Source organism: Hypomesus nipponensis, chromosome 6, assembly GCF_054491055.1.
Source record: "Hypomesus nipponensis isolate SF chromosome 6, ASM5449105v1, whole genome shotgun sequence".
NCBI classification, from domain to species: domain Eukaryota; kingdom Metazoa; phylum Chordata; class Actinopteri; order Osmeriformes; family Osmeridae; genus Hypomesus; species Hypomesus nipponensis.
The window spans coordinates 7,135,223-7,156,795 of NC_140366.1; the positions used below are offsets into that span (position 1 = coordinate 7,135,223).

At 43.3% G+C, this 21,573-nt stretch overlaps 1 protein-coding gene across 1 annotated transcript in view; it reads left to right on the forward strand.

Moving 5' to 3' along the window:
• LOC146286794 (steroid hormone receptor ERR2-like) overlaps positions 1 to 20,805 on the forward strand; it is a 34,182-nt gene extending 13,377 nt beyond the window's left edge. Inside the window, exons 4-7 of the mRNA XM_084699997.1 lie at positions 7,055 to 7,165; positions 7,586 to 7,747; positions 13,253 to 13,522; positions 16,474 to 20,805. Of these exons, the coding sequence (XP_084556123.1) occupies positions 7,055 to 7,165; positions 7,586 to 7,747; positions 13,253 to 13,522; positions 16,474 to 16,718 (788 nt within the window). The 3' untranslated portion in view covers positions 16,719 to 20,805. The remainder of the gene's footprint in view (positions 1 to 7,054; positions 7,166 to 7,585; positions 7,748 to 13,252; positions 13,523 to 16,473) is intronic.
• Positions 20,806 to 21,573: the final 768 nt, after the last annotated feature.

The following is a 21,573-nucleotide window of genomic DNA, read 5'->3' on the forward strand; positions in this document are numbered from 1 at the left end:
GCTGAGTGGGTCGATCCTGCCGGCCCGTCTGGCTGAGATAGAAGAAGTGTAACAGTACTCTTGAAAAGCACAGTGCCGTTCCCCCGAGAGTTCACTCCTCTGGGTTCTGTGTTTCTCTCCCTCTCTCTCCCTCTCTCTCTCTCTCTCTCTCTCTCTCTCTCTCTCTCTCTCTCTCTCTCTCTCTCTCTCTCTCTCTCTCTCTCTCTCTCTCTCTCTCTCTCACTCTCTCGCGCTGTTCCCCCCCCCCCCCCCGTGCTCCCTCCCAGCATATTGATCTGCTAAATGCTTTCCGAACATCCCAACTCACTTCCTGTGTGTGTTATGTTTCTCCCTTGGTGAGGGGGGGTGGGTGGGGCAGGTGGGGGGTAGTCATTCAATGGGGAAAATCTAGCTTGGTGGATCAGGTAGATTCCTTTCTCTGGTTCGCTGAAACAGTTTGCCTTTGATGTATATAAACACTTACATATATATATGTATATATATATATGTAAGGGTTTATACGTAAGCTGTTTATACGTATATATATATAACTCATATATATAACTCAACAAACTATGGGTACGGGTACTTTCATTTCAACATCTATAAACATTTTTAGATATTTAAATAGCTATTTTATAATTTTACAAGGAATAATTTATGTTAACTGGGCCTTGGGAAGGGACATTATTTTAAGGGTCATTGAAGAATGAAAAAGAAGCTGAACTCTCTCAACAGACACGTGTAGACATTTCTACATGTTTGAAACACTGAACACTTTCCACACAAATTATCTCATTGACTCGCACAGTTAACCGCAGGGCAGTTTGTGGGGTAGGATTGTGTGTCAAGTTCTTGATAGACCTCCACAAATATAACTCATCTTTAACAGCATTGCAGTGTGTGTGTGTGTGTGTGTGTGTGTGTCAACAGAAAATAGGACCAACGTCTGCTATTGTCCTGTCGTAACCGTCCTATTTATAAAACCAACTTCTCCGATATCCACTCTCTCGCCTCATCCCCAGTCTGATGTCTCCGTCCCACACCAAACATCTCATCCCACAGCTTTGTCCACCAGCCAAAATAAACAAGGTTGCCTCAGAAATAAAGCTCAAACTATTAGCGCATGCTTAGGAGAAGAATTGCCGTGTATTGTCCATGGCAAGCGACGCTAAGCCGTTGATGCGTACAATTGGAGTGCAAAGAGAATTTGACTCCGTGCACCACCCCCCCCCCCCCCACTCCCCCCTCCCTTCCGCTGCTGAGCACCGTACGGTGGTAGGCGATTCTCTGAAAATGACGGCATTCAATTAAAAGGAAAGATGACATTTAATCGCGAAGCGTGTTGTGGCCCCCTCGCAGACACGGGGGCCCGGGGAGATGGCGGGGGGGTCGATCACAGTGGCTGTGTGGGATTCGGATTTGCCCTACTTCCTGTAACGAGATCACTGTCAAGCAGGAGGCCTGGTGTGGTCATGGAAAAAAGGAATGATGGGGTCGTGGACGATACCTGCAGGTGCCGTGTATGGAGAAATGTAAGACTTGAGACAAATGGCGAGTTGGAAGGGCAACAGAATATGGTTAAGAAAAGCATAGTTAGAAGTTGTAACCTATATTGGTCACTGAATATATCCACATTCTAGATGTTTAATTATATTTCGAGAGAAAAAGCTCAATTAAACCTTGAAAATACCATGAATTTTCCCAAAGAATTTCACCATGCTCAGTGAGGTTTACTCCACCCCCTATACCCAACAAAAGTCCCTGGTCCTGTATGTCTGACATAGTATCGCGTGGAATACCATGCGCCCCTGCGAGGTGCTGAGAGAACTTATGAGAGCAGATATCAATGTTTCTAAATGTATTTAATATTTCCACCAGGAGCTTATATAAGCCCCTCTAAGCATGGGGTCCTGATTTATAAAGCCCCAGCTGCTGGGGTCTGTCTAGTGTTGGTGGCACCACCCCCTTGAGCTAACCGCTAGCCACTGACCACCCTTGTCGCCCCTCAAAGGTGGCGCCAGCAAAGCATTCTGGGAACCTTTCTGGCAGGTTTGAATGTCGAGAGGAGTGGAGGCAAGTAGAGCATGGAAGGGGGTGGTGGTGACCTCCATTTGGGGCCCTCCAACATGCACACATATCCCCCCCCCCCATTCTCACCCCTCGCACCGATCCTCCAGGATTGTGATCAAACGTAATCAAAATCGGTAAATAAGCAATTGACGGCAGCGGTGAGAACTGCATCTCCGGTCTCCTTAATGCAAGGTCAGGAAGTGTGTGTGTGTGTGTGTACGTGCGGCTTGGGCGTGTGTCATCTTTTGTGCTCGTCCGTGTGCCTTTGTGTGTGTGTTGTTGCGTGAGGGCAAAATCAATGAGGCTGGCGGTAGACATTGCGGATTACAAATTTATTTTTCAAAATCAGGTTTCTCCTGTGTGGCTCTGAGAGGACTTGGTAAGGACAGGCCATGCTCACTGGCCCCTCACACTAAGGCTCACTCTGGTAAAAGGTCACCAGGCCAGTGGAAACATCATGCCATAATAATAACTTGAAGGAGGTATGGTGCTGCTCACTCATGCCAGCTCTCTGTGCCAGTAGCTCCCATCAGAAAGACCTGCTGGAAGGTTCCGCTGTCATTCACCGTCTAATCACAATGTATTGTAGAATCTTTCAATTAAAAGAAAAAAAATTGTACTGTATACATTTTATAACTTTGAATGTCACTTCAAGTGTTGAATCAAATGAGCTAAACTGATCCATTAACATAACATTATAATAGCTTGATAATTGTAATCCACTTGTTTTAGTTTTCTTTTCGGTTCTAGAGATAATAATAATTAAGTGTTAAATACGCACAACAGTCTCTGCAGATTGGGTCATTTATTTATTTATATACACATTTTTCCTAAGGAAGTTAGCTCTCGCTAATTAGCTTGCTAACATTGTAGATAGTACTTGAAGGCCACTGGTGCAGATTTTCCAGCACTGTTGTAATGTTATGGATGAGCGTACACCGCCAGACTATTTTGGCTCCTTGGATTGCTTCCATGCCCTCTCGCCAGCCACAGAAACGCCTCAGCAGCGGTCTTTCCTGAGAGGACGTTGTTAGCTGATTAGCATCGCAGGTCTGATTTTCTCCTGCCACATAGCCAAAGATTAGTAAGGCAATACCCAAATGTCAGGGGCGTGTGGGCTGCCTCTAGATCAATACACTTGGTTCAGAACGGAATCAATATGACGAGATTACATCATCAAAATGAAAATAACACGTAGCATGCATTTCTTTATGACCTGAGACATAGTGCCAATAGTGGGCTATTATATTATTTTACATGTTTTTATGTGATATACACATAGTGCTCGTCCAGGATTAGCATGCATTCAGTTCATCTCGTTCGCAGTGGCACGCCCCAAGATGCCAAGCTGTGTTGTGGACATACAAACTGTTGGCACTTGGGTCATTTTGTCTCCCACAGTTTCGGCCTATCAGTCAACACATGCGTACAACCTTGTGTGCCTTTAGAGGCGTTGACCGACCATGTGGCCCCCAGGCCCACCCGGAGAGCCTGGTTTGGCCTGTCCTCACTGTCTGACAGGTGATAGATCAGACACGGACGCCAACACGTGTTCCTCAGAGGGGGGGGGGGGGAGGGGGGGATTAGATGAGGTGTTGACCCCTTACACTCCCTTCACCCCCCCCCCTCACACACACACGCACACGCACACACACATACATGGATCCATGTTCACACACACACACCCATGTGTATATCACATCTGACGAGTGACAGGGAACAAGCTTTCAGCTCGCGCCCACAAGCATACACACCACACATCTAGCGCTCGCCGCACAAATACACCAGGGAGCCCGAATCGACCCATTCATCTCGTGCTATGCAGATGTTTCCGCTTAGCAACGCGGTTGTGGTTCAACAACCCTTGTAATACACAAGACACAGAGGCTCCAAATTGTGAGGGGGAAAAAAACAACAACCTGTAAAAAAAAATTCCGATGGGGTGTCGCTGACCAGCGGGAGAAACAGTTTGGTCTTTGTCTCTTGCCGGTCCTTCAGGGGGGAAGCAGGTGGGCAGCCATCTTGCTACAGTACCTTGCAGTCCTCCTTTCCACTCTTTCCATCCCTAACCCCCCACGATTCAACAGACACTGTCACATGCTTACAGTGATCTGTAGTCTGGCGGGGCAGAGGCACTTAGAAGGGCTGGGGGGGAAGTGGGGACCTGTTTGCCTTGAAAGGGGGGGGGGGGGATGCGTCCCTGATTTTTTCCCAGCTAAAATAGGGTCCTCCTAATCTCCTTTTGGCACTGTTAGCCATCCCGCCCATTCTGACACATTCTCTAGAAAGAAGCACCCCTGACAGGTGAGGGTCTGAAAATAGTGTCCTTCCAAACGCACACAGACACACACACACACATACACGGAGGACACACACACATCCTGGTGGGGATACAAAGCAAAACAGGCGCTTTGCAAGGAAGGCACTTCAAGGTAGCCGGGGTCGATATTGTTATTGAATGAAAGGGAAGCCAGGGGTGAGGTGACCCTAAAGATTGCAACGAGTCCAGTGCAAACATCCCTGCTTTCATCCCCTGTCCTGCAACCCCCGCCCCCCCCCCACACGCACACGCCAATGATGGGACCGTCACCCAGTACGCCGCGTCCCAGACTGCTTCTCATAGCCGGCAGTAAAACACAGTCATGTGTATAATGGGCATAGATCTAGCTGAGCTCATCCCTATGTCTGCCCCCCATCCCTCTCTTTCATACCCCCCCGCCATCCATCCACCCACCACCACCCCCCACCCACCCACCCGACCCCCCCACCCCACCCCGGAGTGAACCGAGGACATCAGTTCCCTCCGACCACAATACACGGTCGGAGGCATGAGGCAACTGTCCGAGGTGTGGAATGTGTCGGGATGTCAGCGTCCCATAGACCCCCTCGGCGAGGCCTCGTCCAGCTGTCTTGTTGTGGTCGGATTCCCAGTATATCGGATCGGATCACATGCGGCCGAGCGAAGCCGCCAGTGGTTGGACCCGGACACCCTGAGGACCAATGGGAAAAGGCGGCCTTCTGCCACCTTTCACGGGATGACGGGAAAGCAGAGAGAATAAAGGGATGACAGACACGGGATGAGGAGGGAGGAGGCGGGCGGAAGGGAAGGGAGAGTGGGAGAGAAGGATGAACGAGTGGCTTCAGGCAAAAGGATTCCCTTCCGTTGTTCTCGCTGTCTCTCTCTCTCTCTCTCTCTCTCTCTCTCTCTCTCTCTCTCTCTCTCTCTCTCTCTCTCTCTCTCTCTCTCTCTCTCTCTCTCTCTCTCTCTCTCTCTCTCTGTCTGCCTCGTTTTTCCTCCTCATCCTTCCTTCTCTCTTACTTCGGTTTGTGTCTCGTCCAGCTTCTCTCCGTTTTTTTCTGCCTCCCTCGCCTCTTGTGTCACTGGTGCTGCAGGCCTGTAAAATGAAACTGGTTAGCACCAAGCTCTTAATTCCTGTCAGCGTCTATTAATTATGGGCCAGTTGGATGTTCCAGTTCAAACGGGCCCCCGCAGATCTTGAAATTCCGATTCCGGCTGTTCGGTTGCTTGTTGTTCCACGCAGTCACATGACCCTGGGCCCATAAAGGGGCAGCTGTGTGCATGCGTGTTTGTGCGCGAGCGCGAGCATGTGTGGGTTGTCAGGGTCGCAGTAGCAATTGACATTGCAACATAACAAGTATCTTAGGTTTGGGAAATATGGGCTCATGGTTTACTATATCCTTCCCATGAAATGTATTAATTTGACGCCTTTGGTGTCTGGATGCCGTCTTTTGACATTAAGGTCTCAGGTAAATACCTACACAGTCATTTAACAAAGTACATTTCTCAAGATACTATTCTGCTATAGGCTTTCTAAATTAAACTGATTTCCCACAAAGACTAATGGGGCAAACAGTGTGGAAAGTTCCCGTTTGCTTAAAACTCGGGCATCACAGTCAGATTAATTAAAAAACACATCCTTCCTTCAAACAGAAGGATAAGTCTATTTACAATCCTTATTGATTACTTAAGTCGTACAAATGGAAAGGCTCTGTTAGGCAAGGGCTCTCGATTTAGCTCCAATCTGCCAGGCATAAAATGATCTCACTGTGTTTGCTGGGAAGAACATGCTCCCTTTGGGCATTGTGGGTAATTAGGTTAGTGGATAGTCGGTGTCAGGAAATTGAAAGACCATCCTAATCGGATTCCTTTGTTTCCAGGGGAATCAAAGGAATTTGTACGAGTCACTGGAAATCTCACAACGCTATTCCACATGGCGGTGGTAAAAAAAGAAAAAGAGTTTGTTTGCTCTCCCTGACTGTGAATACGATACAAGCTCCCTTTGGAGAGTAAAGGACTCTGGGTCCTCAGAAATGATGGAACACATTACATTCATTCTTCTTTCTGTAATACCTACAGCAGAAAAAAAAACATCCAAGTTGTATGCCTATTCAATTGAAAAAAAGAAACTGTTTGAACACGCATTACGGTGTATTTTAACATATTTTATTATCTTATACTCTTTATTTTTATATTCCTGATATGACATTAAATTAATCTGAACTATCCATGCTAGCCAGTTGTCGAGCTGCTAAATTATAATGTCCAATCTAGTTGATGGAAGAGAAGCAGCCAATGAACAGTTAAATGAATGGGATTATCATGCACTGTCAGTCAATCGCTGATGCAACTCAATTGAAGCTCTTTGCTTACTTCATCAAAGGCTCTCTCCCTTGGCTTAGTGAAGTCAGTTAGGGATAGATAGAGCATTATAAGGTGTTTCTTTGAAGGCCTCGCACAAGTCTAACTTTATCTCGACACAAGACATCTCAATGTGTCAGTCAGTGTGGATTTTATGTCTAGTTAGCATACTTGCATTTTTCGGTTGAAGATGTGTGTAACCTATACAGCTGGTATTGTGTGTCTTAGTGGAACTACACGGTTTGGCTCTAAATTGTGAAATAAAATGTACAACTCAAAATTAAACTCCCTTACACCTAAGCTTTGGTGTTTTAAGTGTTGATTTGATGTGTTTGTTTACAGGTGTGCGTCTGGACCGGGTAAGGGGGGGTCGTCAGAAGTACAAGAGGAGATTGGATGCAGAGAATGGGGGTTATCTCGGCCTCACAGTTCCCCCCCCAGCCAAGAAGCCATGTGAGTACCACACACTGGGTTAGCCTCTGCAGCCTGGTAATAGTAGATGCAGTTACTCAACTGCATGGCTTCATTTGTCTTGCCTCTTGAACTGGGTCATTTTATTTAGCATACACACCATTACCAGAGTTTGAATATAATTATGATTATGCTGTTTATTAGCCATATTAATGACCCTAAAGGTAGTGCACACCCTTAGCTCATCCATGATGTCGAGGCTCGTTCATGCTGAATAGAGAAATAACACTGCTCTCTCTCTCTCTCTCTCTCTCTCTCTCTCTCTCTCTCTCTCTGTCTCTCTCTCTCTCTCTCTCTCTCTCTCTCTCTCTCTCTGTCTCTGTCTCTGTCTCTCTCTGTCTCTCTCTCTCTCTGTCTCTCTCTCTCTCTCTCTCTCTCTCTCTCTCTCTCTCTCTCTCTCAGTAACAAAGATTGTGTCCCACCTCTTGGTGGTGGAGCCAGAGAAGATCTATGCCATGCCAGACCCCACTGTGCCTGACGGTGACATCAAGGCCTTGACCACTCTTTGTGACCTGGCTGACCGCGAACTGGTGGTCATTATAGGCTGGGCCAAACATATCCCAGGTAGGACCGTGACCGTAGGGTTCATTCACACCAATCTAAATTAAGCCAGGCGTGAAGGATGTCTCCTGTCTCTCTGTATTTCTCTCTCTCTCTCTCTCCTTCTATCTCTCTCTCACTCTCACACACACACACACACTCTTTTGTCTCTAAATTACACACAAATTTGTCTACACTCCATATGCAAACACGCTCACACGCACACGCACCTACACACACACACACACACACACACAGGATAATTAACATCTGCTACTCATCTGCACCTAGGGGAGCAGCAGTCCCATATTCAAAAAATCTAATCAATCGAGAGCAGCTGAAACCTTTGATTTGACTGTGTGGGACGGGGGGTTGGGGTTGGGGTGGAGGAGGGGTGCCTCCCCTATGTCAATGTATTCCATTTCAATCCAGAGAGTAAAAAAAAAAAGGCAATCCTCTTACATACTTAAGAAGACTACACAGGGCCTGTGCAGTAAAATTGATTTATTTAGGGAAATACTCATGGACTTGTCTCCTCCCGTTGACTCCTGCTTAAATAGGACTTTGTTATGCAAGTTGCTTAGATCTCTTTCACTTTCATCTCTTTGAAAGAAGAACCCTTGATTTGAAAGACATTTTACTAGGGTGCTGAAAACACTGCCATTTTCTTTTGTTCAACACCAAAAGCACACTCAACACAAGTGGTGGTAGATGAAGAATGACAGAATAGAATATAATTTAACGTAATGTACTTGGCACATACATATTACCATTTAGTTTATTTCTCCCTTTATCCCAGCAGTGGAATACCCACCAGCATGCATTTCATTCCCTATCCGTGGCTGGCTCTCTTGCTCTCCGGTCTACCTTGAGCACAGGGTTACCCCTAAGGGCTGAACCTGGGTCAGATTATCCATGAGGCCCTAATTAATACAGTTCAGAGTGGGTGAGGGTGAGCTGACCCCAGACCTGTGCTTAACTCCAGTGGGTTCATGATGTAGGGACGCAGGGGAGGTGTGGAGTCTGATTAGGAGATTAGTCTGTCGAGGGCCCTGGGAGCGTGTGAGGCAGGATTGCTGCATCAGCACCAAGGGAGTTTACAGCAGGGACAGACTTACTCTCAGAGAGAGAGAGAGATAGAGAGACATGAGAGAGAGAGAGAGAGAGAGAGAGAGAGAGAGAGAGAGAAATAAGAGAGAAATAGAGGGAGAACCACTGACCCAAATGCCCATTTCCCACACTGACCCGCTTCTTGTCATGGATCTTGAGGATAAAGGACAAGTGGCTTAGCTAACGCTTCCTGGTCTCTTTAGGGGTTAAGGTCCTGAGAGAACGTTGTGTTTCTAGATATCACAGCAATACATCTCACTGTCTGTATAGTTTCCCTCTTCTGAGTAAAACATTTATAAATACCCAAACTAACATGGGCCTAATGTGAGGTTCATCACAATGTGAATATAAAGCAGAGGTACCACAAAAATGGATAGATAGAGATTTCTATTTTGAATAATCTACTTGAAGTATACCCAACAATCCATCCGCTTCACCACAAGCGATTCCAACTAGACCTGACTAGAGGAGAACAGAACCATTAAAAGTGGGATGTGACACTCTGGGGACGTTTTAACCGGGGACACGGGGGCAAAGTGTCACGATGTGACGATTAAGACAAAAGGGGGTCCCTGCACTTAAACAGTCCTCTCTCCCCATTACACTCAATAGCCCACAGCACAAAATGACTTTAACAATGAGCTAATAAGTGTCATTAAAGCAGATCGGTCCATTATGAGAAGGGACAGCAGTACTCTCAGCATTGCGCTTCCTCGTCACTCCCAAACTATTGGATGAAGACAGGAGGAAAATATGCAGTGTGTGATGTGCCGGTCAATCTATACATTCTGTTGCCATTTTTAGAAGCCTTGCCAGCCCTTTTCTGTTGCTAAAAACGTTGAACTCATTCCAAGCACCCACTGCAATGTCTGACCATTGTAATAAATTAAAACTGTACTGCAAAATATAGCATTTTCCAGTCCTTTTGTTGGTCCTAGGTTGTAGAAAATCTCACCGTCTTATCTTACATTGCCTCGTAACTGTAGTTTATAATTGTAGTTTTTTTCTACATGGAATGAATGGGTACAGGATAATGGTCTGGTTCTCAGTATCTGACTGTTGAGAGGCTGGCATGACTGCATGTGACTAACAAAGGCCTCGGGTCAGCATGTTCATGTGGAGTGCTGTAACTCACTGCCACCCTGCCATTGATTTGGTGCTACACATACACACGCTGTCGTGAAAATGAGAGAGGACTCATTGCTGGCCTGCCACAGGGTCAGAGGTGGACACTCATTTGTGCAGCTGCATGCGTGCCTCCTGCTTTTACACACATACACGCACGCCCATACACGCATACACAAATCATGTTGGCCCGTGTGCAAGTGGAAAGGGCAACATGTGCACCCGACTCGTACATGCACCTACCCAACCCCCTAGCCGCAAATACGCGCGCACACACACACACGCGTTCAGACGTGTATTTAAACATGAACCTACAGTGCAACTTTGAAATGATCTAACAAGATATCAAATAATCGGTTTGAATTATCCATCCCTTCAGCCTTCCCTGCTCCCCCCCTCCCCCCCCCTCCCCCCCCTCCCCCCTCCCCTCTTTCTCTTTCTCCTGTCTGTCTGTTCCCTCTCTTCAGTCATGTGGGCCCTCCAGTCTCATTATTACCTCTGTCGTTTTATTAGACCCATTAGGGCCCTTAGGAGGCCTGTAATGATACTAAATGAATAGAGTGAACTACTGCTGTCTGCTTTAGACCCAGAGCTATGACAGCTTCAAGCTTCACTGCCGGCCAGTCTGTCACAGACTGTGATACTGAGTGTATCACACAGGCCAATTCTCATTATACTATGCTTTTTGGCCATTTTTTCCTGCCATTTAAATCCAACGCATTCATACTTTTGAATAATTTAGTTTTTTATATATATCGTGTTTGCTACTACAAATCAAACTACCATAAATGTGTTTGCATTCTACTCTTTGAGATTATTAGCAGAGTGTATGAGTGTCTCTTAAATTTCATAAGCAGCAAGTAAATGTATTGTAATGTCAGGGGCAAACAATATATTACCATAATGTGGTGCTTTGTTTTTACTTGAATAGAATAGAATAGATACTTGTCTCTGCCAATATTGCGATGCAGTATATCTGGTGTGCTGACTTACTTACAGTAGGCGGCAGGTCCTCCATGATGCTCTTTGTCAGGGAGAAGAAATGTCAGGGGTAGATATAGACATTCTGCTGCCACTTGCTCGATATTGTGTCATGTTTGGTCAAACGGCAGTAAATCAGTGGGGGTGAAATATTGATATTTCATCAGGGTGAGTCCCCCTTCGGAGCTTCACTTAACTCAGCCACCTCCGAGCGCCGCACCTGGAGCAGCGAGCGACCCCGGAGAGCCAGGAAGTCACTCCATCACTTCAGTAAATTGAGTGGAAAAAGGGGGGTAGACACGGCCAAGACAGAGAGATAAGAAGGAGAGAGTGGAGGCTGTGGAGTTTGTTTTTTCTCGCCCCCCCCAAAAAAAATTACATGTTGGATCAACTTGGATTAGAAGCAACTTTGTTTATTTGTTTGTTTGTTTCAGTACTTAACGTTCTGGGGGTATTAATGAATATCTCAAATTAAATTTAAAACATTGTCGGTAATTATTCCTGAATATATTGATAAAACCAATATATATATAGCACACTTTGTTTAACACCACTGAGAATTCCAACACTTTTCATATGAAAAATAATCAAACATAATTTTAGCAATAATTCATGTTTGGTCATTATTTGTACGTTCAACGATCTGTCTAATGAAAGAGGTGTGAGCCACCTCTTCAATCAAATCCTCCAATTTATGTCAAGGGAATTCTTCTATTTTACTGAAGATTGTAGGCAGGAGAGAAAGATCTTTTGACAAATATTTGATCAGAATGACTTTTAAAAAATATTTAGAAAAAGTAGGTATTCGTTTATATTACAGCATTGACGCCACAACAGTAAATGCATTTAAGTTCAATTGAATTCACTTCACATATCCGGAAGGAAATTCAAGTGTTCAGGTGTATAGTAGAAGTAAAGTAGCTAAATAATAGCTAGATACCCTGTACACTGTAAATATTAAATATATAAATACACATATATAATATACATTGGTTTCAGCAACAGAAATGTGTTTTCCTATCAAACTCTCATTAAGTAGGATCAATCTGTGTGATACAGTATATTCACCCCCCTCTCTAAACCTCTCAACTCTGCCACCTCCTCCTGAATGTGTTCCGGACGTCCTCCATCAGCGTAGCGTGTGTCAGACCAGGCGCCTTCATCGATTCGCCCCTCACATTCGGCGTGCTGATTACAATCTACCAATCAATGGAACCCCCGCACTCTCATTCTTTCCCTCTCTCTCTCTTTCCCCCCCAACTTGCTTGATAAGAACCTTTGAGGTGGAGCTTTTCCTAGCCACACTGCCCCCAGGTCCCGATCTCACCTCTTAAGGTTTGTATAGTGCAAGAGGTGGATTCAAGGACCTGGTCAATAGTGCAATCAACCCCTATTCAACATAAAGAAGTGCACAGTATTGTGGGGGCCAGGATTCTTTCAGTGGCCTGTCTGTTTGATGTGGTGGAAATGTTGAGGATGGAGATAGTCTGTGCTTGTGCTTCCAATCAAGGTTGTTAATGGGTTTTATTCTCAATGAGATGGAAGGCTATTGTTATTTGGAACGGTTTGCTTTTAGGTATACGTTGTATTGCTTGGTTACAAAAATGGCACGCTATGGAGTTGAGACTTTTTGTCAATCAAAGGCATGATGCAGGTTGCTTAATTTCCATGTTCAAGACATGAATGTTTAAGTCAGCTTTAGGTGTTGCACTGCCTTTGTGTTTTTGACACAGGCTTTGACATTTGGTAAAAAGATGGCACTTGACTTCAGTTTTATTGTAGCTGGAGTGCAGCCTCGGTCGGTACTCATGTAGTTGTTTCTGGGCCGCGAGGCAATGAAAGCCAACAGGACTGAGTGGGGCCCCTCGGTGACGATTGAGGGTTAAAGCGGCATGGAGTCGCGTTTCAAAGGCCTTAACCCTCTGCTGATTTATGTCCTTCCCATAAGCCGCCCTGCGGAGGGGACGGCCTTCGTTTCAAGTGGGCTCTTCTGGGGGCATTCATAAATACACACACACACACACACACACGTACACACACATGGCCCTAAAACACATATGGGCCAGTGAGACCACAGAGCTTCCTGGGTAGTGGGGTCACTGTGTTTAAGTTTGAGTGCAGGTAGGAGCCCTCCATTGACAGAGAGTTAGACAGTTCAAATAGATGAATTGTGTATTCAGAATTGGTAATATACAAGATTCCACCAATAAAAAGGGATGTAGAAACCAATAAAATGCTTATTTGAACACAAACCATGACCAAAACCACACAAAAACAACCAGTAATAAACCATTCATTTTCTCTCCCCTGTAGGCTTCTCCACGCTTTCACTGGGAGACCAGATGAGTCTACTCCAGAGCGCCTGGATGGAGATCCTGGTGCTGAGCATCGTGTTCCGCTCGCTGCCCTTCGAGGACGAGCTGGTGTACGCGGAGGACTACGTGGTGGACGAGGAGCACGCGCGCCTCACCGCCCTGCTGGACCTGCATGTGGCCATCCTGCCGCTGGTGCGCCGCTACAAGAAGCTCCGCGTGGAGAAGGAGGAGTTTGTCACCCTCAAGGCCATCGCCCTCGCTAACTCGGGTATGCTTCGCTTTTTATGAACTTGGTAAAGGCTTGCTGTTTATTGATTTAAGTCTAACAATTAACAAACGTCTTCAGATCTTTTTCTATTTTCTTTTTTTGTTGTATTTAAAGCATTTTTACAATATTATGATGGGAGATGACTACCTTATAATAGTCAAATGTATACCCATCCTGTTCATGAAGTATTAACGGATATAAATACTTGTATCTTATTTGTTATGAGTTCATTAATGAGGCATACATGGCAGGAACAGTAACCCTGAGCTTGACCGTAAAGTACATCTGTATGGAAAATCTCAAGTAAATCTAGATACTTGACACGTAATTAAAACAAACAAAGAAATAAAACCAAAAAAATGTCAGCTGATTTTCTATCTCGGACGGCGATCACCTCCACAATGAAGAGTGTGTGATAAGAGAGGACAAAGGAACTCTCTTCAGGAACATGGCTGTTTAATTAAATACCCCAATGGTGTGTGTGTGTGTGTTGTATGAGTAAATGCTGTGTGTCTACCTGTGTACAAACACCCACGCCTTGTGTGTACTGTATGTGTGTGGTTGTGCGTGTGTGTGTATGTGTGCGTGTGTATGTTTATGTGTGCATGCGTGTGCGTCCGTGCAATTGTCACTTTGCTCCCGCTCTCTCTCCATCTCCATGACAGTAGCTGCCAGGGCCCCACAGCCAAGGGAGATATATTTAGCATTTCATTAGGAAAACAGGGGCTGTCAATAAAATGTGTTAAGTGGAGTGGAATGAGTGTCGGGGAGCGACGGGCCTCGTTTGTTCTGATGTGAAGATGCGGCACTCGTATCGACAGTTTGCTTTTCACGAGGCAGGCCCTGTCCCCCCTACTAATCAATGCCTGTTTGGAGTCCTTTTTTTCCCCTTTCCGTTGCCTGACTGAAAAATGAAAAATGCTGAGCAGAGAGCTTTGGGTCTACAGATGACGAATCCTCAACGGAAGCAGTAGGGGATGGAGGGGTGGAGGGGTGGGAGGACAGAGAGGACGGTGAAAGAAGGCTGGGGGAGGGCAAAAGAGGACAGGGGCAGGTTTTCGGGAGGGCGAGGGAGTCGACCTTGTTGGATTTGAACCGTCTCAGGGAGATTGGACTCTTGGGGTTCTGTGGGTGTGACAGCTGTGGAAATTCATGGCTTCATTGATTTAGTAATTAGCGGTGTATCGACAGGATTGACGCCAGGCTGCTGACGGATTACATAGAAATTGTTTCTTCAAAGTTAGTTTCGCATTCCGCCCCTTAACCCACTGTCATGCGAGTGCACACACACACATACACACATCACAAACACACACCACTGTGCATACTCACGAGAGCACCCGAGAACACCGAGATGTACACACGCGCGCGCGCAAACACACGCACACACTCTGAAGAGTAGGATCAGATCGGCATTAACATGAAGGCTTCGAATGAAGACTCCGGAAACACATGTGCGGTCCACATAGCCTACTTAATTTCCCAAGATAGAAACGCAATTTACACAGAAGGCAACTGGTAAAAGAGACTTAATCAGTCAGTTAGGAACATAATTAGCCTTGTACTTTCCTTTTTACTGCCTCATTTACTCGCTCTTACACGGTGCCACACTGGAACTACTTCTTAACAAATGGCAGAGCCATTCTTCTTCATACACTGGCCTCCTTCTTCTGTCACTGGTCACATATATTTAACTCATAATGATCTATGAGTAAGATTCAGTGAATGTATCTGAAAACTCACTCGTTTCACTCGTACTTTTTCATGTGTGTAAAACAGGTGTGGTACACTTTGGTGTGTGTTCTATTTTCACTTCGATTTTCTTCCTGGCTCAAATTTCCACAAGTGGTGTACAAAAAACACGCGCATGTTATTGCTTCCAAGTCAGGAAAATGTAACTGACTTTTGAGAGAATTGAGAGACCATTGATAGCAGATTCTATTAATCGAAACATGCATGTCTGTAAGTTAAAACAGTCAAGTAAATGCCAAATCAAATTGTTTTTGTTTTATGTATTCACTACTAGTGTACAACCTTGTCCATAACCGGACATCAAAGCTCACAATGTAAACATCTTTACAACTAAAGCTGACGATACCAAATAAAATACTGTGCATTGACAGAAGATGATAAGTTTGTCCATTTTTATATCTCCTTCGGTGGACAATTACATCTTTTATTTTAGGTTTAAACTACTTGCATAGTGTAGTGCTTCTTTTCCCGGTTTTATAGAGCGTATTACTGGTTTTATTTTCAGAGCCTACACATAAGGGGGCCGACTTCTCTTTCTTATGGAAATTAAGGCCATCTGCCACTATCATTCAGTTGAACGATATGCTAGTAATGCAGCCATCTGAATTCATTAAAGGCAAAATACATACACTATATGGTCCAGGATACCAAAAGAAATAATTATTTTCCCTATCCACATTTTTTATATGATCTTACCTTTATTTCTCTTTCTCTCTCTCCCCCCCCCTCTCTCTCTCTCTCTCTCTCTTTCTCTCTCTTTCTCTCTCTCTCTAGAGAACCCAAGTCATGTGCAGGCATTTATTTAAGGCTAGTGATTAAGCACTAACAAGAAAAAGCCTCTCTCCAAAATTGGATGTTTGCTAAAAGTGAGCTGTTGAATTTTAAGTAGGCAGAAATGATAGCCAAACGGTGAGCTCCAGTTGCAGGTTACTTTTGTTTTTGAATCCATTGGAGTGTAAACAGTTTGACTTTTTTGACCCCCCTAAAAATACCTTGTGGCGGTGTGTTGTATGAAAAACAAAAGAAACAAAGGTCACTTACTTAGAACTGTTTATGAGACAAAATTATAAATACATATGTAAAAAACGCCTATTTCAAAATTGCATCGAATGCACTACTAAATGGATTGCAAATGTAAAAGGTTATTTTGCTTTCTGTCCCTCATTCTCTTGCCCCCTCTGTTCCTCCTTCTTTTCCAGACTCCATGCATATAGAGGATGTGGAGGCCGTTCAGAGGCTCCAGGACTCTCTCCACGAGGCCCTGCAGGACCTGGAGGGTTCCCAACATGCAGAGGACCCACGACGGGCCGGCAAGCTGCTCATGACCCTGCCCCTGCTTCGGCAAACCGCCGCCAAAGCTGTGCAGCACTTCTACAGCATCAAGGTGCAGGGAAAAGTGCCTATGCACAAACTCTTCTTGGAAATGCTCGAGGCCAAGGCTTGATGCTCGGACATGTATCTGACGGACAGCCGCGTCGTCCAATGAGTGAAGAGACAGCCCCCGTGAAGACGTGAGAGCAATAGCATGAAGTTGTTTTTGTCGAGGCAAAAGTGAAGAGATTACCAGAAAAGAAAATTAAACAGAAAATTCAAACCGATTTTAAGGGTGAACATATATATAAATAAATATCGCTCGGATTGATATAGGACATCAACATGTATATAAAGATGCTGTGTACAGAAATTGGCACTCTGGGTCTTAGGTCGTAGGCTATAGAGACCCTTTACTCTATATCACCCGAAGCTTCTGTGACTTTTTCTTTTCTTCTTGAAACTGAAGTGTGAATACTCATTCTGATAAACTGTATGGCTATATGGCCAGTCAAGTGTTTTTTCTTTCTTTATTATCTTACTTTCTAATCGCAGTTGTGATGCATTAGAGGCACCCTCTGGTATTATATATAAACTGTATATGTGTACTGTATTGTGTCAAATTGCACTGTATGGGTGTGGGAACGATTTGGTTGACATATTCTTATATTTGTCGTCAACATTAAACGCCGAGTCATCTGTAATAGGGATGTTATATTCTGAACTCAAACACATTTACCTCCTTGTAGCTTCATTAACTCAACAGTTTTAAGTCAAGCCTGGTGCTTCATGGTGGTACACAAGTGTAGAGAATTGAACAAAGACTTTGCACTGAGCATCTGGTTTCTGGTTAACATTGTGGCAATAATGGGTACAGTATAGAACTGTAGTGTATTTTATCTAGTTGTGTCTTTTACTGCTTGTAGAGACTAACACCTAAGCTCTGTGTGTGGGTGGGTGTGTGTAGGGGGGGTGTGTGTGTGTGTCCATGGGGTTGTTTGTGTGCGTGTGTAGGGGGGTGTTTGTTGTGCGTGTGTGTTTGCTTGTGTGTGCGTGCGTGTGTGTGTGTGTGTTTGCTTGTGTGTGTGTGTGTGCGTGTGTGTGTGTTTGCTTGTGTACATCTCTGTGAACACTGACATTTTCAACACTGACTGTGGTGCAAAGAATAACTTAATGAAATGCATAATCTACTTCTTATTTTAAAGTACAGATGTAAAAGATTTGGGCACATTTCTGAGAATATACAGTATGTCTATGGAATCCTAAAGATGGACTAAAAACCATTAATATTCAAAGATGCAGTCAAAATACCATGGTAATAATTATTCCCATATTTACCCAAAAGGCATATATTTAAATTGTGTCATCCTAAATTAGTAAAGGTATGCAGAACATAGTGTCATTCAAACATGACTCGTTAGCCTAACATTAAAGTAACGCAACACACATTTGACCAAAATGCCCAGATGTAAGTAAAAAATGCAGATGTAACTTTTTAGATATTTTAGAACACTGCATACATAGACACATTCAATGTTCAGGAATATTACAATTAAAATTACCAAATGGCCTAAAATGGTGCATAACCTCAATATACTTTTTTCCACAAATCATTTTTCCAGTAATTTTATATGTGATATGTAGCATTACAAAATTATTCAAAACTTTGACTTATATCAAAAAGTAATGGGTGGATAGTACAAAGTTGGTAATGCTAGTTTACATAAATATCCTATATATTTCTGTAATTACACAGTCATGTGTTTGTATCTACACAGAAATACTAGTAAAACTTATTGTAAAACCCAAAGATGTTCACCCTGTTGTCGTGTAAAATGACCTTTGTTCATTGTCTTTAAAATTCTTAGATAAAGACAGTTTAATAAATTAACTTACCTCAAAAGAAAAACATGAGGATGCAGAGCTAATTTGCGAGCACCATATGAAATCAATAACTCTGAAGCTCAAATGTGCTATTTTGTTTTTACCATTGTACAACCAAAGGAGATTGTAGGTAAGCTAATATAAGGGCTGGCAGCTAAGCTACCCTAAAGCAAAGCATATACCTCAACTCAGAGACTACTCTCTGGAGTAGACCAAAACCACCATTGACTTGCAGTAATGTAATGCGTAGCTAATTAAAGCTCAATACAATAGAGACTTACATTCCCAAGATGCACTTCAGCTTCCCTCCTTGAAGGTGCAATGATCAAATTCATCTTTGCATACACTAAAATGTTGGCTCTCCTCTACACCGAATTGAAGCTTTGCCTACAATTGTAATTACAATTCTCATTCAGTGTTTTACAGCATGTTGTTAGTGATGAACCCTTCCACAGTATTATGATAGCAACCACATTGTGCCACTTGTTCATGTTTATTCATTGTTGGGAGGATTTGTTTGTTATTTTCTGCTTTCACAGTTTATTAACATAATCACACGATGACTGTCTGTAATATTTTTTTTCCAATCAGCATTAAGGTTGATTGGATGCCTGAATCTAATCAGTAGTATCGTTGTCTATCCAGTCCCAAAAAAAGGACATCAATGATTTGCCACGAATCCTGCTTTCGGATCTTTTCCCTAACCCTAATAACTTACAATAAATGAAGGAATTCAATAGAATGTGTACAATGTGCATGCTTAGCTTGTGTCCTTCTGGCTACAAAAAGTCCAATGTGCTTGATAGACTGAGATCTGTACTAATTGAAATGACAGCCACAAAAAAAGGGTTTTCCTCTCTCCAATGTGCTGTGAGTTTTAGCACTATTCCCACCTCTGCATACTACGAAGATAATTATTGACCCCTTGTTCAAACTAACGTAGAAAAATAAAGGAGAAAATGCTTAATTTATTTTAAGAGGCTAAAGTGGTATATACCCAATTAATTCTAATTGTCTTGTAAGATCAAATTCTCAACAGAAATGGAGCAATTAAATTTCTGCATTGGCTCCACCTTGGGGACTGCAGTCAGTTAAGTTGATTTTGGCACAAAGAGTTTAGCTAAACTGCTAATACAATTTCATGGGTGTCTGTAACAGTTTTTTAACAAAGTGATCACTGGGCTATGCAAGGCAAATATGGCCGATGTTCTGTTTGACAAATAATTGGTAGAACTTTCTTTACAGTGTTGTTTGATGAAGCATCAGTAAATGTCAGTTCAAATACACCATTTCACTGTATGTTTTGCTATGTACTAGAGTTCCTTTGCTGTTACTATATTTAGAACTGTAAGAGAGTTTGGTTTGGCCCATGTTTTGCCCTTTAATGTGATTCTTCATTCTGTATTCTACAACCTGAAAGAAGTTAAGAATGGCAGTATTTGCAGGGCCCTTTGAGCACTGATTATGCTAAATGTATGTTACTAACACCTTATTACTTTATGAAAAACTGTACGATAATTACACAAAAGAGCAAGAACAAGAGTCAATATTTATTAAATTTTGTGTGAGATTCTCATGATGTGTTTTAAAGGCACATCTCCGAGTCTCAGAATGATGGAACTACATCCTACTCGAGCCTAGAACTTGGCTGAAACAGAACGCATAGTGTGCGTTTGTGCGTCTATACCTCAATTCAGATTTTGAAATTACTCGTGGGTGTGGAAGCGGGCTGTGGGTTTCCCCAGAGAGTTGGTGGCACAGAAATGAAGTGACATCACTGACTGCGTATTAAAAAAATGTAGATGAACCGCAATTGGGGGAACACATTCCTCCGGAGAAAGCTGCTTATTCGCTGTTCCATTTGTGGAGTATCTTATCTCCATGCACACTGAGATGGCGAGATTTACATAAAACATGGACAAACCACCTAGGCCATTGTGGTCCGCAGTGTATAAGAAACAGTGAAGGTATACGCACCATAGACATTTGATTACCCTCGAGGTTTGGTCCCCTTAAAAGCAATATGCTAGCAGTTATGATGTATGAATCAAGTTAGAAGGAAAAAGGTTTGGTCAATTTTAATTATCCTACCTGTGAAGAGAATGTAGCACAACTATAAACAAACTGTAGACTACATTCATCTAATGTTTCATCTGTTGGCATGAACAGTACCCTATGTGGTTGGCACACATATTGGAAAGTATTCTAGGGCATTTCATGTGTTGAGTTCTGTTGTGTTCATGCATATGGTATTCATGTGTAAATACATGCTGTTTGGAGTGAGTCAGTTCTCCCAATGCACTAAATGTACAGTGACAATAAACTCACATGGTTTATGTAATTTGCATTTTTGTGTGCCCATTTTCGAAATGGAACAACACAACCGTACAATTTATTACTTAAGTAGGAAGTTAAATAAGAGTTCATTTGACATTGACACACATCACCCTACTTTGACTTCAGTCAAAATGTTTTGGCAGTAGAAATATAATTAATGACGTTTTTGTGCCAATATGATACCGGTATTCAATTCAATATCTATTCAATCTTACATTACATGATTTTAACGACTAAAGTGAAGAACATGCTATACCTTTAATACAACTCCATTGTGATAGCTTTGTATGTTATCCTTACAAAAGAGAGTTTTAATGCACATCATACACAGTGTATATATACAGCACATATACAAGTGTTAAAATGCACACAAAAGTACCAAACAAACTAATATCATTATTTATCGAAATCATACATTCACAGATTAAAACGTGTGACGGTTAAAAACCCTGTCCAGCAATATTTGGAGGTGTTACAATTTAAATAGCCTATAACAGATTCCATGTTTGTATTATCACCTTGTTAAGAAAGCCTTGACCACAATGATAAAGAAAGTCATTTCCCAGGTCATTTAACCCTGTAGGGAATAGACTGTTGACATGACTTGGCCTCCACCTCTTACTGAGAATGTAACGTGAAATGAACAGTGAAAGGAGTGCACGCGGTCAATTCTGTGTGTGTGTGTGTGTGTGTGCGTGTGTATGTGTGTCTAGAAGAACAGTGCCTTAGGGGTGTAACGGCATCCCGTGTCCCAACTGTCAGCTGGT